The sequence below is a fragment of the Oncorhynchus mykiss genome, chromosome 12, assembly GCF_013265735.2.
Source record: "Oncorhynchus mykiss isolate Arlee chromosome 12, USDA_OmykA_1.1, whole genome shotgun sequence".
In the NCBI taxonomy this organism is placed as follows: Eukaryota; Metazoa; Chordata; class Actinopteri; order Salmoniformes; family Salmonidae; genus Oncorhynchus; species Oncorhynchus mykiss.
In genome coordinates this window covers 39,674,959-39,690,578 of record NC_048576.1, presented here as the reverse complement: position 1 = coordinate 39,690,578, position 15,620 = coordinate 39,674,959, and the positions used below count along the sequence as shown (strand labels likewise).

Sequence of the window (15,620 nt, the reverse complement as noted above, 5' to 3'; positions counted from 1 at the left end):
TATGTCGTTCTGCCCCTGAACAAGGCACTTATTATTGAAAATAAGAATTTGTTCTTAACTGACTTGTCTAGTTAAATAAAGAAAACTACAATAACCTATTATCACCTTCGCTGATAATTGTATCAGTTCTTATAATTCCCCTACTGCCTACACTTAAAAAAAAATCGTCAGCCCCCTAGGTGTCTCACTTTCGCAGTGTTTGCATGGATTCAAGAGAGGGAAGAGTGACTCGGTTCGTTGACGTCACCATTGTGTTGATTTGCTAACCCGAAAGAACAGAGGAGTTAGTGCGTGTGAGAGCGGGCACTGTGAACTGCGTTACTATGCTGTAGCCCAATAACCACACATTCGGAATCAAAACGTGCAATTTAGGTGAGTACTGATATGGGCGCCCAGCTTTCATGTTGCAGTGACAGACCCGCTTCTCTGCATGCTTACAGTTGTTTTTCCTGTGTACTCTAATATTGTGAATGCTTTAATAGTATGTTTGCTATCCTCACTTCAACCCTCATCAAGTTACAGTTCCTATAGCGCTACAATGTGGCAAGGAAAGTTGATGAATCAATTCCTGTTTGCGCTGAAGTGTTTTAAATTGCATGTATGTAGCTGTCAAATAAAGCCAAAAGTCTGAGCGGGCGAAATGTGTTTAAGTTTCCATGAACACTTGGGCTTCATTGGCCATGTAAAGATGTTAGGTTGACGTAATTGTCTGTTTTAGTATTCGGGAGATCGCAACAGGAGAACGTGAGGTCTGAGGCTTACATTGCGAACCAGACAGGGTGACGTTCGTCCATGTGGTTTATTCTGGAAATAGTGTTTCTGTTGAAATGAGAATACAGTACGCTGACACCTTATGCCGCTCTTATATTCCTGGAAGTTTTAAAAAGCGAACAAATGACGCACTTGAGGAGCTCGTGCAGCGGTGATGACAAATCATCTTAAACACAAGGGCAATAATCTGAACTGTGTCCATCTATTTATTCACTGACTGATGTACATTGTAGGCCTACACCAGAGACCCACATAGATAACTGGTCGACTGTTGCTTATTTCTTGATTCTTAATGAAATATTGCCTCCTCTTGACGCAAATAAATAGAACATTGTTTATAGACGGAATGGCAAATTGAATTGCTATCGATATGGGTTATCTCTTCCAAGCTCAATCATAATGACATGTCCAAATAAAATGCTCTCAAGCTGTAATGATTTCACATCAAACGATTCCACCTGTGTGCTAATCAGAATAGCAGGCTAGTGAATTTAATCATTGTTGCAACCAGTCCCGGTTGAGATCATGTATTTGGGTCTCATTCGACCTTATGTACTTTAGTAGACGCTGTTGAGAGAAGTGTGAGTATACTGTTTGTTCTTGAGCAAAATGTGTTTGGATACGATTTCCACGAGCATAGGTTTTTATTGTCTCAGATTTATAAACATCAGGACGCATTGAACATAATGCTAAAGAGATGCGCGCTTCGGACAGACAACTGTCTTCGTGGATACAGTTGGTCCTTAGAGGGTTCTCGTATGATTGCGTTATGTTGGCGTTGATATGCCGTCAATACAGCATAACCTATTGATTGAAAATAATAATTAACCCTTCAGTGGTGTCTGATCACACGAGTGCGTGAAATTATTTGGTGACATTAACGCGCCGTCTCGACGCACTGTCTTAATCCAGTTCCTCATACAATTTGTGGGCTTTAGGTTACCTATCCTTATTAGGCAACTTTCGATTGTTTCCTATGGTAAACCTGGGGCACTAAGCTAATTACGGAGCGCTATAGACATGGACCTATTTACTGGGTCATAAATTAGCGATAAATTGTTATTCGTGTCATAAAGTAACATTTGTTGTCATTTGTTAGACGTCCACCACGTCAATACCAAATCTATACAGTCTTGAACTGCTCTGTAATATAGGCTATCTGAAATTGAATAGAATTTTCATTGAGTATTTCCAACGATTGCCAACTGTTGACTTCATTTTTATGAGAGCCGCTGAGTATATTGTTAGCCTTGTCTACCTGTTTAGGAATTGCGGATGCATAATGTTAGCATAAATTAATCGGTTTTAATCTGCGCTCTTTATCGATATCCTTTCGGAAAATTTTAAAAAGTCTGTAGCCTACCGTTTCTGATTCTTGATTAACTCTAATGGAATATTTTAAAATGTAAATTATAAAATGACTTGCCTAAAATGAGTATAAACTACTGTAACGACCCTGGGTAATAATGTTAATTGTAATAGGCTACTGAAATAACATTTTATATTTATAATAATAACGGTGATTATATCATAATTTAATATTATTACATTACAGGTTATTCCTCATGTGGTCTAATCTTTTGTGAGAGCGGGCAATGACATGCCAACATGCATTCAAATCATTGATCGCCTAGCCTACTGTACATTCCATAGACATTAAAACCAGGTACATTCCAAGTAAAAGCAGTAATGGAAACTATTCTGTCCTAGTATAAACCTGCGCTTCTTTTAATAAATTGTGTTTTCAGATCAGATTACAATAGAATTGTAGTCGTGTAGAGCAATGTATATTACGTAACCAAGTTAAAGAGGTGTCCAAAGCAATGACTCGTGCGTTTCTTTGGCGTATGTAATATAATCTTGTTGGCGCTACATGGCGTTTTCTTTTTTTTGCGACTTCCTCTGTTCCAACTATTCCTGGCACGCTGCTCGCTCCCTTCTGTGCTCACTGCTCTTCTCTGTGATAAGAATACTGAATAAGATGCCATTTCATTTCAGAATGGGTGTTGATGGTCTTTGTGAACCAAGCATCAACGCATTCTAACAAAGACTAGGGTGTTGCAAGGCTCTCAGTGGTCCATATTTGTTGCTGTTCATGTTTCACATAACTAACTATACATTGAGTGGGAAAAGATGGGGTATTTTTTTTTAACGATTTTAATTTAGGGTGATTTGGTCTGCTTGGCGTTTGACTTGTGTTATTTAGCTATTGATAATTTGCTCTTATGGCCACTCATTTCAACTATGATGCCATTGCATACAATTCTTACCATCCCAGTAGGGTTGTATGTCCATAGTTGTATGTATTATGTACAGAACAGCTCAGTGTCATGTGCATAGACCTGTTTTCATTTTATGAAGTGTGCAATGTTAATGTAGCCTATTTGGATGAGAGGTGAGAACAATTTGATTTCAAAATGCCCAGAAAATAAGGATAAATTGCTGATCTTTATCTAATTGAAATCAATTATTATAAAAAAGACATAACATTTGTGGTTTGCAATGGCTTTTCAAATAATCTGCAGTAATTCATACAACAGCAATTGATTGTTTTAACTTAACACTGCAGAACTGTTTGGATTTTTTTATATAAAAGTGTAGGTTTAAATATTGATCTGTTATCTTATCTACCACAGTTATTTGAAGTTTATTGGGCTAGGACCAAATATGATATATAGTTGAGAAGCCAACAGTTGTTTTCATATATTATAAAGTATTTTCCTAAAATATTCTGATATGCCTGATCTTGTTCTCTCTTCAGATTGACTTTATCTTGTTTACAAAGATAAGTGAAGAAACTGCTGAGGAGGGAAAGCGAGCCTCATGAGTTGGCCTGGCGGATCTCAGCGACGTTATGGATTTGACTAAAATGGGTATGATCCACCTCCAGAACCCCAACCACCCCACGGTCCTGCTGCAGAAGGCCAACCAGATGCGTCTGGCAGGGACCCTCTGCGACGTGGTCATCATGGTGGACAGCCAGGAGTTCCATGCTCACAGAACCGTGTTGGCCTGCACCAGCAAGATGTTTGAGATTCTGTTTCACCGTAACAGCCAGCATTACACCCTGGACTTCCTTTCACCAAAGACCTTCCAGCAGATCCTGGAGTACGCCTACACTGCCACACTCCAGGCCAAAGTGGAAGACCTGGACGACCTGCTGTACGCAGCAGAGATCCTAGAAATCGAATACCTGGAGGAGCAATGTCTCAAGATCCTGGAGACCATCCAGTCCTCGGATGATAATGACACGGAGGCCAATATGAACGATGGCGGCACGGAGGAAGAAGACGAGCGCAAGGGCCGGCAAGGAGGGAAGAACGCTAAGAAGCATTCCATGGAGGGGAGCTTCCTTTCAGCCACCCAGCAAGCCTCTGCCCTGGACCAGAGCCCCTCCGTCTCCACATCCTTTGGGCTCTCCACCATGAGCCCAACCAAAGCTGCCGTGGACAGCCTGATGAGCATTGGCCAGTCCCTCCTGCAGCAGGGCTTCGGGGGAGAGCACCTGACTCACGGCAACTCCCACCGCCAACTGATGACCGAGATCAAGACGGAGATGATGCAAGTGGATGAAGGCGGAGGCCACGAGAGCCCGAGAACCATGGAGTCCAGCGCCTCCAGCAATGGTGAGAGGAGCGGCGAGTTGGACAAGAACCGTGACGGCCCAGGGACCCCGACCAGGAGCAGCGTGATCACAAGTGCCCGCGAGCTGCACTACGTCCGGGAGGATGGCATGGGCGACCCCCAAGCAGATGGTGGCCAAATGGGTCTCGAAGCCATGGCTGGCATGACAGGCATGACTGAGAAACAGCTGACCTCCCTGTACTCTCTGCCTCCCAATCATAAAAACGAAGTTATGCGATCCATGCCGGCCTCCATGGCCTCTTCTCTCCACATGTCCCCTGCCCTGGCCATGTCCATGGACTTCAGTGCCTACGGGGGACTTCTGCCCCAGAGCTTCATCCAGAGGGAGTTCTTCAACAAGCTGGGGGAGCTGGCCGCTGGCATGAAGCCAGATGGCAGAAACCAGCACGAACGCTGCAACGTGTGTGGCGCAGAGCTACCAGACAACGAAGCTGTAGAGCAACACCGGTAAGGTCAACTTTGTGAAATTTTTTCTCACTAGTTTGATTCTATTAACATTTGTAAACTTCTTGATCTTTGCCAAAAACGTTTTCTTCAAATCAATGATAAAATATAAATAAAATCTGCCTACAGTGTTACTTCATTTAAGTTTACTGATAGACGTACATAAAATATAGATCTACATTTTTCTACATTTTCATAATTCAGGAATCTACTTAACAAAAGTTTGAGTCCTTTTTTTCTGTTGAAAATGTTTTGGTTTTTTGCGTGTGCTAGCTAGCAGCTTAGTAAACTCAACTCCGTGTCGGCGGAATGTACCACAGACTACATCGAGACGCTATCAGTTGATACCTGTAAAAATGTTAATTCTTTAAGGCTTTCCTTGTCCCAATGTTTTGTCCTGTAACAAGCTTTTTCTTTGGGTGCTGAAATCTGTATTTTTTTGTAAGTCATTGCATGGCAGAATTTTTTGATTTCGCAAGGGATAGAAGGCAAATTAGAAGGCAAATTATCATAGAAGGCAAATCAAAACGGTGGATTCCAAATCCAATTGACAACTCTAATAATCAGGACAAGCATAGGTACACAGTAAGAATGAAATAATGGATATCAAGTGGTGGTGCACGCTTAACTTCCGGCTCAGTTGGAAACAGTGAATTAAAGGGTGCAGTTTTTATAAGAACTATGGATTTCAGCATCCAAAGAAAAGCATGCAGTTAAACAGGACAGACATTAGTACAAGGAAAGCATTACAGAATTTACAAGTATCGAGTTTTAGTTGCGGTACACCCTAATGGGCGCATCCTGTATGGAAGATATCCATATTACAGGGATCTAAACTAGAGCTAACAAGCTAGATGACTATTAAGCTAAAATCCATGAATTACAGTTCCTTCAGAAAGTATTCACACCCCTCAAAATCTTACACATTTTGTCAAAATCCTGAATTTAAAGTGGAATTATGTTTTTTGAAAGTTTTAGAAATTAATTTAAAGTAAAAAGCTGAAATGTCTTGACTCAATAAGTGTTCAACCTATTTTGTTATGGAAAGTCTAAAAATGTGCTTAACTAGTCATGTGATAATTTGCATGAACTCAGTCTGTATGCAAAAATATTGCTTAACATGATTTTTGAATGACAACCTCATCTCTGTATCCCACACATACAATTATCTGTAAGGTCCCTCAGTCAAGCAGTGAATTTCAAACACAGATTCAATCACAAAAACCCGGGAGGTTTTCCAAGAAGGGTTTCTATTGGTAGATGGGTAAAAAAATAATGTGTATCAATAAACCCAGTCACTACAAAAATACAGATGTCCTTCTTAACTCAGTTGCTGGAGTGGAAGGAAACCGCTTAGGGATTTCACAATGAAGCCAATGGTGACTTTAAAACAGTTGCAGTGTTAAATGGCTGTAATAGGAGAAAACTGAGGATGGATCAACTTTGTAGTTACTCCACAATACTAACCTAATTGACTGAGTGAGAAGGAAGACTGTAGAGAATACAAATATTCCAAAACATGCATCCTGTTTGCAACAAGGCACTAAAGTAATACTACAAACAATATGGCAAATGAATAGATTTGTTCTGAATACAAACTTATGTTTGGGCCAAATCCAATACAACACCTTACTGAGTACCACTCCACGTTTTCAAGCATAGTGGTGGCAAGCATCATGTTATGGGTATGCTTTTAAGCGTTAAGGACTGGTTTTGCGGATTGAAAAGAAACGTAATGGAGTTAAGCACAGGCAAAATCCTAAAGGAAAGACCGAACCAGGTTGCTTTCCACCAGACAATGGGAGAATAATTTCTCTTTCAGCAGGACAATGACCTGAAACACAAGGCCAAATCTACACTGGAGTTGTTACCAAGAAGACAGTGAATGTCCCAGAGTGGGCAAGTTACAGTTTTTACTTAAATCTACTTGAAAATATATGTCAAGACCTGAAAATGGTTGTCTAGCAATGATCAACAACCGATTTGACAGAACAAATGTTGCACAATCCAGGTGTGGAAAGCTCTTGGAGACTTACCCAGAAATACTTTCTAAAGGCACTGCAAATATAAACGTTTGAGATTTTACCCCTCATTTAGATATTTTTCTCGGCCAAGAGAAAATGTTGAATTCTGATGCAATAGATAATTGTCAGGTTAGCTTCTTGTGGTCAAGATCGCCTGCTTTGATGATACATTCCTAAGAAGAATTTAACCAATCAATATGCCTTTTCACTAGAAATTGTTCAATTCATAGTTTTTTTTGGTTACATTTTTGTAACCAAAGGTAGAAAAAAAGTGAGGTTTCATGGAAATAAGTAGCATATTTTCCATTAGACTACTGGTATCTGCATTGGATTTTATGGTTGTCAATTTTCACCCGGAATTGGGAAAGAGTTACTTTTTCGAACATGTGTTCTAAAGTCAATAATGTAGGTACTTTAAAGGGCAATTCCGCCACTTTTCAATCTAATTCATTCTCTCCAGCACCATACCAGTGTCTACATGTCAAAACGGAGTTTCTAGCCCAGAGGCAGGGTATTTTCTTGCTCCCCACATCACCGCGAGTCTCTGTAGTGTCTGACGGTCATTGTGAAAAATGATAACTTTATATGTTTATGTAAAGTGTATAATTGCACCATTTTCACATATGTAGATACTGGTATTGTGCTGGAGATAATGAAAACGAGATTGAAAAGTGGTGTAATTGTCCTTTAGGCATTGTAACTCAATGGACGGGTTGGTTTGGTTATTTAGCAACAAAACCGACTAGTGCGTAACTATGGGGTAAGACAGACAGGGTTGGCTTAGATTGTTGATAACATGCTAACTATATTTCAACTCCATTGTAAACAAAGTTGCACAATGAGTGCTGGTCTCTCTCATACATCGTTACAGTTGTTGGTTAGCTACCAAATTTTTGCCATATTAGCGTAGACGTAACATCAGTCAAAACATGGTATCAATAACAAGATCAAACAAGCTGAAACGAGCCACTTATGGTTCACCTCACGCAGTTTCTTGTTATTGTTGCTAGCTATCTGGCCATCCGGAACCATAACACAAGCCGTTTTGACCCTTTGAATTGCGCGCATCATTTTTGTGGCGTTGTCAGCTAACCCGTCTATGCCACCAGGTTACTTGTTGCTGTTACTACATGACACTTGAATATTTGCTTTCATATGATTTTTAAAGACATGCTCTGGAACTTTGGCAACTAAGTATTTCAACTTCCTACACTTTGGGCTGGATGTGTCAATGTGTAGTTCATACATGCATAATCTATGAGCAGAATTAGTCTTTCCTCAATTAGCCACAAAATCCCTAGTTTGAAAGTCACTGTTTTTCTGGAAGTTGTGCTCCCCTATTTCCCAAAAATGTTCCCCCACATGGACCAGCCCTCTAGCAATTTGAGTTTAACCAATGAGCTTCAGTCCGTCAACATATGAGTGGCAGCTATCAAGATACAGATGATGCACATCAGGAGAGTGAGAGAGAGCAATGCCTGGTGCACATATGTGACATAGTATGCAATTTTCAGGTGCCATATTTGGCTTGTGAGCTCTACTTTCAGAACTACTGGCCAAAACGTATACAAAAGTACAGGTGAATCCCTTTTTAAGTTTGAAGTAGGCTATCATATCAAGACAACATTGTTGTCGCTCTCTCTGAAACCATCAAGTCTGTGGTTGGCGACCGACGCTGAGGTCCACTCTCCTGATGACTTCCAGGCCTGTCCGGGTGACTAGCGAGCTGTCCTGCCGTGGCGCTGGCTGAGCCCATTAGTCGCACCTGGTGAAGGGGGCCAGCTAATAAGAAGCAGCCCCCCCCCCCCCCCTTCCTCACACCCATCTCAGCCCACCCCTGACCCCTGTGGTGTGGCCAGTGATTGAGAGTTTGGGGCCCCCAGCAACCGGGGGGACAAGGAGGGCCTTATTAGCTTTATAAGTGGTGCAGACTGTCCAGCCCAGGAAATGAGGGCTGTGCACAGGACCCGAGCCCTGACCTCTGCAGCCTAACCTTTCGGCCGCTCGGCTGGCCTCTGCTTCTCGTCAGCATAGCCAGAGGGCGGTGGTGGTAGTAATAGTAGTAGTGTGGATGTAGGACTGCAAAGGAGGGGGAGGGTTGGGGGATTTGAGAGGTATACAGCAAGTAAATCCACGCCAGGTGTGCACCGCTGTTCAAATCCCACCATGCACTCCTGTTGTAGACCGGTCAGCGTGCTGTTGTCTGCACATGAGAAATGTTGCTCAACTTCCAAAACTGTCAAGGAACTGTACTAGTGTCTCAAAATTTGGGAAATAGGCCATTATCTGCTTTTTAAGAAACACTCCGTTTCTGCTAATGGCCTACCACTCTCGCACATAGCCCAACACCTCATTAAGCTTGTAGGATTTGGAATTGGTCATTTCCATGTAAAAGGACCAATGAGCACCATCTTGTGAAGTTCATAGGAGCATGTCACATTGGGTGTCAAACAAATGCTACGAGTCTATATTTGTGAGTAAATAAGGCATGTATACATTTTTTTTTGGATTTCTTGTCAAACAGATAGAAAAGGGGTCTTAGAAAACATCTAGTAGAAAAAGTCTTAAAATGTATTAGAAATGCATCAAAACACAATGTTGAGCTTCCCGGGTGGCGCAGTGGTTAAGGGCGCTGTACTATCAGAGACTCTGGGTTTGCGCCCAGGCTCTGTCGTAACCAGCCGCGACCGGGAGGTCCGTGGGGCGACGCACAATTGGCCTAGCGTCGTCGAGGTTAGGGAGGGCTTGGTCGGTAGGGATGTCCTTGTCTCATCGTGCACCTGTGGCGGGCTGGGTGCAGTGCACGCTAACCAAGGTTGCCAGGTGCACTGTGTTTCCTCCAACACATTGGTGCGGCTGGCTTCCGGGTTGGATGCGCGCTGTGTTAAGAAGCAGTGCGGCTTGGTTGGGTTGTGTATCGGAGGACGCATGACTTTCAACCTTTGTCTCTCCCGAGCCCGTACGGGAGTTGTAGCGATGAGACAAGATAGTAGCTACTAAAACAATTGGATACCATGAAATTGGGGAGAAAAAGGGGTAAAATTCAACAACAAAAAAACACAATGTTAAAGACCCGTGCCAACACACATCCATATTTCGTTTTGGAGAAATGATTTGCCTTCTGTAAGTTTAAGAAACATTGCCTTGTGCCTTGAAATTCTCTTATGAAAACCCACATCTTTTTAAGAAATTCTCTCCCTCATGAGGGAGGATAATGAAAGTTCACAAAAGTAAAGGTTAGTTAGTGTTTTTACTGAAATCAATTTTGTTTATGAATGATTAAGTTAATTAAAACTCTAAATTATTTTGTCAAATCGGTAACAGAATTTCAGAAAAAAATCGAACAAAATTTCTGCAATTGAATTGGCTTCAATGATTTCCCATTGTAACCACAGTTGGGTCATGTGCTACTGTCCTACCTTCCACTGGCATACTGTTATGTTCAGCTGATAACCGTTTCCTTTCTCTTTGTCTGGTAGTCAAAGCAAGAGTATGAAAAATCGGGACAACCAATCCCTCTCTCTTTCCTTCCTCTCTCTCTCTCTTTCTCTCTCTCTCCAATTAATTTCACCTCTCCTGGCTCTTACTGATACTTACCCACGAGACTCCTCTCTTTCCATTTACTGTAACCAGTATCCTCACCACTGAGCACTGGATGTAATGGACATAGAAAAGTAGTTGAAATTTGGTCAGTCCGCCCTGGCCTTGATTTCAACGTCAACAGATGTTGATTTTTGGTCCACTCCGGACCAGCTATGATTTCAACTTCCACAAACGTCTAGACCAGGTTTCATTTGGCCCAAACATAGACATCCATGATTGGTTCAGATTTGGTCTTGTCCAGACCGGACCAAATCTGAAGTAATCATAGGACCATATCATAGATGTCCATGTTTCACAAGTTTGCACAGCACAATTCCGTTACTGTGGAATTGCCGATTTTGGGTTTGACTCAGTGTGTCAGAATTGATTGAGAGCTCACATTTCCAGTTGCTTAAGATTATACCGAGACAAGGAATGGGAGGGGAGCGGGTGCCCCTGGTGAGTTTACAGGTCCTAGGTCATGTTTGGAACTCCAGGCTTTTACGCAACATAAAAGAGTCGGATGACATTTTAAAGATTCCAAAATCAAGATGACTCATACTTGTTGTGCTGAAAAGTTTTTACCTAGTAGTACCCTGATCTTGTACACATATCTTTTGTTGTTTCTATCATTTTTGTGCTCTGCTGAACGTTGTTGTTACTGTACATTAAGTTTATGTAATGCAATAACACTGAATGTGTCCAAGTTAAATTGGCTGCCAATAAAGAAGGAAAGAGAGCACTTCCTGGAATTGAATTGCATCACTACTACATGCACCGTCAGAATGTGTTTCTTTCTTCTACCGACCGGCCTCTTTTACCTTGAGTGGACCTGCTCAGCTTGAAATTGTTGTGCTAATCAGATGGAATGCGCCACGGTTAAGGTTCACGTGAGGATTCTGTTTCAGCAGCCCCTACCAAAATATTGGTATGTCTACAGCATGGCCGAAGCTTTTGTTAAATCAGTCTATCTAATTGGCAGATTTGAGTGTGTTCCGTCTCGGTTACTCTATATTCCCTGAATGAATTTTGGAAGAAATACAGAATTACTTGTTCAGAGAGATGGCCTTGTGTACCTTTACCCACTGTCCTTAAAATTACTGAGGAATTGAATAGAGCCTTTGTAAGCCATAATAAACAAAAACGTTAGTGTTTTTGGATTTATTTGCCATGAAATAACTTGGGTTAGTGTGAACAAAATGGCAAACAATTTAATTTTGCGGTGTTAAAAACAATGGTTGTCTTTAATAAATCATAATTTATCCTGAATGTCTTTCAGGTTTAGGTAAGATCTATTGAATGCTTATTTAATTATTTAATGTGAAAGCTGGAGTGTGTTTAACGTCAAAGGACGATTTTTGTAATTTTCAGGATACGTCTTTTGCCTGGATAAATTGAGTGGTGAGGTTGCCTGTTTTTCAAAAGTTTTATCAATGTGACCATCCCTGGTTGTGCAAGAGATGGGAAATCTAGGATCAAAAGAGATTTCCAAACCGTTTCATGCATTGATCTGTTGGCTGCCCCAACAGAATACTAATGGGTTCATTTAGATTAGTAGATGTTCCATGACATCCCTAAATATTGTAAGCCCTGTTCTAAAGCTTCCTCAAACAGACTTCAGACATTTGAAGTATAAAGTCAAACATTGCGTCATGCATCGCCTGTTTTATCATCCGTGTATAATGAATTGCCGTTGAATCCAGAAAATGTCTGCCTTTAAATATATGCAGATCCCTATCTTCTTATGGCTCTAATTTATAAGGATAAATTGCCAGAATTATGAGTCATGATTTGATTTAATATGATTTTCTGATTCCCTTCTGTTTATTATCAGCAAACCTGTACATTCTTTCATCCGATTACTTTTTTTTATGTCGGCGCAATTGACAGAAATCGTGGTTCCCCAGTTGATAGACCTACGTGTTTGTGTTTTCTAAAGATTTGTCAGAAGCTTTGATTGTTGACAGCTCGCAGCACACAGAGCAATGGTTCTGGTTGTCTAATTACAGATTATATCCCAGCAGCCTTGTGCCAGGGTTGCTGCCATCTCCAGTTACAAACGTGAAAAATATTTCAGTCTGGGAGTTCATTTGGTGCAAACAGGTCAAGTTAACCGGCCATAATTGTTTCCAGACGTGGCACAGGTCCTTTGTGCGTGTGTGTGCACAAGCGAGAGTGTGTGTGTGTGTATGTTAGAATGAATGCATCAGTAAGTGCTTGCTTCCTGTATAATTTAGCCTGCTCCATTCATTCGCCCATGCCCTGGGTTCTATCGTAAAGCCTCAACAACTGGATGAGATGTGGATTGGCTCCACAAATGGAGCGAGGGGGTATCCCTTGAAGTAGCCCCCCAGAGTCATGTATTGATATCTCCCGGAGATTTATGAGTGAGGGATTGGTAAATGAAGGGCTGTGTTTGTTTTTCAATCGCCCCAGGTTTCCTACAGGGGCCAAATCAACGCTCCATCTCACCACAACAACAACAACTGCATTTTTTTTCTCTCCCTTTCTCCAAAGCCGGGACATATTTGACAGGCTCAGATTTATTTCTTGAAGGAAGTCTGGGTGAGTGTACTCGTGGCTTTAGGGAGACTGGATTACAGCAATATTTTAGTAACCCCGTGATAAGCAAATAATAATCTGGCAAGGCTGAGTGATTTATTAGACAAATAAATTAATCGTACAGGGACTAACTCTAAGGAAGAGAACTCTGCTTGATATTCCAAACACAGCATCCTATTCAAAGACCCATAGCCTTGGGTTTATCCCTTTCACTTAACACCCATTATCATGCAGATGCCTGGCCTCTAATGTACTTACAACCAAACAAGAATGCCCCCTCCAGAACCCTTTCAGAACATAGCTGTTAAACATAACTAACTGTCAATGTTTGAACCATCTCTTTCATATCCAAGCCACACAGTGTATGAATGAGCCCCTGTCAATGATTGTCCACCTCTCGTCGGCCATCTTTGACATAGAAACCTTTTCCTCAACAACTGACTCGGATATTCAATTTCCTTGGTTGTCCTCCGTCGTGGCGAGGTGGGCGGAGAGGGCATAGTCAAACGCAGTCGGCGTGGTTCTAATACCCAGGGTCCCTAGTGTTTAAACAGGAGTCTGGGGCCTTATCTGTGCATATCAGGAGGACTGATAACCACGCGTGCTCCTCTTCAGTAAACCAAGAGCAGATAGGGCCTGATAACGGCCATAGCATTGTCGCAGGATATAACACACAACCTGCATCCTGAAATTATGTGTAGGGAGGGAGAGAGGGACGCACATCAGAAGTTGCCCTATAAGGTGAAGCACACCTGATATCTTATCCACCACCAAGAACCACAAGGCTGTTTTAGGCATAAACCTTAACACCAACGGTCAAGATGACCTATTCCCTCCCCAATATGTGGTCCCAGATACAAATTAAATGAACATATCGTTTCTAAGGGATTTAGTTATTTTACCATATTTTATTGATAGGCTTTTGTATGTCAGTGAGCGCTCTTTTTTTTTTCCTCATTGTGTTGTGGGTGCTTTGTCATAGTCTGCATTATGGTGGGAAAGAAAGTACAGATTCATTACCTAAGCTTGGCTCAATGTAGAAGCTTTTTATTGCAAGCTAAACTGGCAGAGGAACATCCATTACATGGAGCAGGATTATCCCCCCCATTTAAAATCTGTGAGCGAACTCCCCTGGAGAGCACTCCACACAGGTACAGTAGTACATCAAAGGGTAATAACCAAACAGCACCACATGTGCCCGGAAGGTCCTCATCTTCCAGAACAGGCCAAATTTGAGGACGGGGAAAACATGAAGCGTTAGGTTGTCCTCCCGGACTAACTCTTCTTCATAGTCTCCGAGTCTTGATGCCTTGTTGACGTAGTGTCTGGTGTCAGTGTTTGTTTATGCATCTGAGGATAAGCTATTGGCTGGCCAGACGCTGCAGTAGAGCAGACCCGAGCCGAGGCAGCTGGCTGACGCCCAATTATAGACAGGTTCTAAAAGGCCCTGGTTGAACTGTAAAGATTTACACCGCCATCTCTCTGATCTCAGATCTGTGCTCTGTCCGCACTGTCATGCCGGGAGATGTATCGATTAAAGACTTTACACTGGGTTACATCATGTGGATGGACTGCACACCCCTGACTACAACGACAGATTATCACAGAGGCATGTTCTCTATCAGAAGGAGCCCCCCCCCCCCCCCCAAAAAAAAAAATGAATCGCTATCGAATCCGCTCATACCGTCATCACCTCATGCAGTTATTTTTTTAATAATTGATGAATTAAAGTCGTACACAGATTCAACAACACAAGCAACCTTTGATTTTAACAAACTAAAAACAGTAAAAATCGAATATATATCACCCCAAAAAAGAAGAACCAGATCACACGGCTTATTAACCAGATAAGCATCGTTTGGCGCCGGGTGCATAGACTCGCTACTGTTGCGCAAGCCTCCTCCTTTCTTCAGTGCTTTGGCTCCTGTTATCTTACCGCTGCAACTGGAGATGGCCGGATTACAGGCGGGAGAGCGTGGTGCAGACTCGGTACAGAGCCAGGTGGCACAACACCTCTCGCCTAACATCTGAAATAGCCGTTTTTTGGACCCGGGGAGAAGAAAGACCGTGGCCATGGCAATGGGGAATCAACCGAACATCGGACAGACAGAGATAAGAACGAGGGGAGGGCTGTTGTGTAACATTAGTGTCTGTTTTCTTGGCCCAACCTCGGCCCTGCCTCTGCGTGGCTAAACCTGGCTAGTGCTGAGAGCGCGGCGCCTGGCCTCGTGGTCAGGCAGGCTGTTATGAAACGTGCGAGCCGAGGCCCCTATCTTTTGTCCTTCTGGGGAGCTTGTGGTCAGAGGGAGGAAGGTGCTGGGGACAGCCCACACTCTTCTACGCCTGCCTACCTGCCTTGGTGAGAGTGGAAACACACCAGTGGTTAGCAGTTACAGCCAGTTATCAAGTGACATGTACATTTATTATCTGGCCTACCTTCCTGATGGCTTTCCCTCTCCACGTAGCCCAGCTACACTGATGTCTGCCTGAAACACTTGTGGAGATAAAATGTTAAACACTTTTCTAGGATTATATTCTGTCATTGGCTCTTGAAGAGAATATGTTTAGTTTTTTTGTTTTTCCTTGAATTTT

The 15,620-nt window shown here is 42.3% G+C and overlaps 1 protein-coding gene across 3 annotated transcripts in view; it reads left to right on the top strand.

Annotated features, from left to right (window-relative positions):
• The first annotated feature begins 246 nt into the window (after positions 1 to 246).
• Positions 247 to 15,620, top strand: part of LOC110537608 (zinc finger and BTB domain-containing protein 16-A) — a 121,972-nt gene continuing 106,598 nt past the window's right edge. For 2 of the 3 annotated variants that reach the window (XM_036937566.1, XM_036937568.1), the window contains exons 1-2: positions 247 to 372; positions 3,533 to 4,863. In XM_036937566.1, coding sequence (XP_036793461.1) covers positions 3,626 to 4,863 — 1,238 coding nt within the window. In that variant the 5' untranslated portion in view covers positions 247 to 372; positions 3,533 to 3,625. Of the gene's footprint in view, positions 373 to 1,250; positions 1,353 to 3,532; positions 4,864 to 15,620 lie in introns of those variants that run through there. The other variant, XM_036937567.1, reaches the window with a different exon arrangement.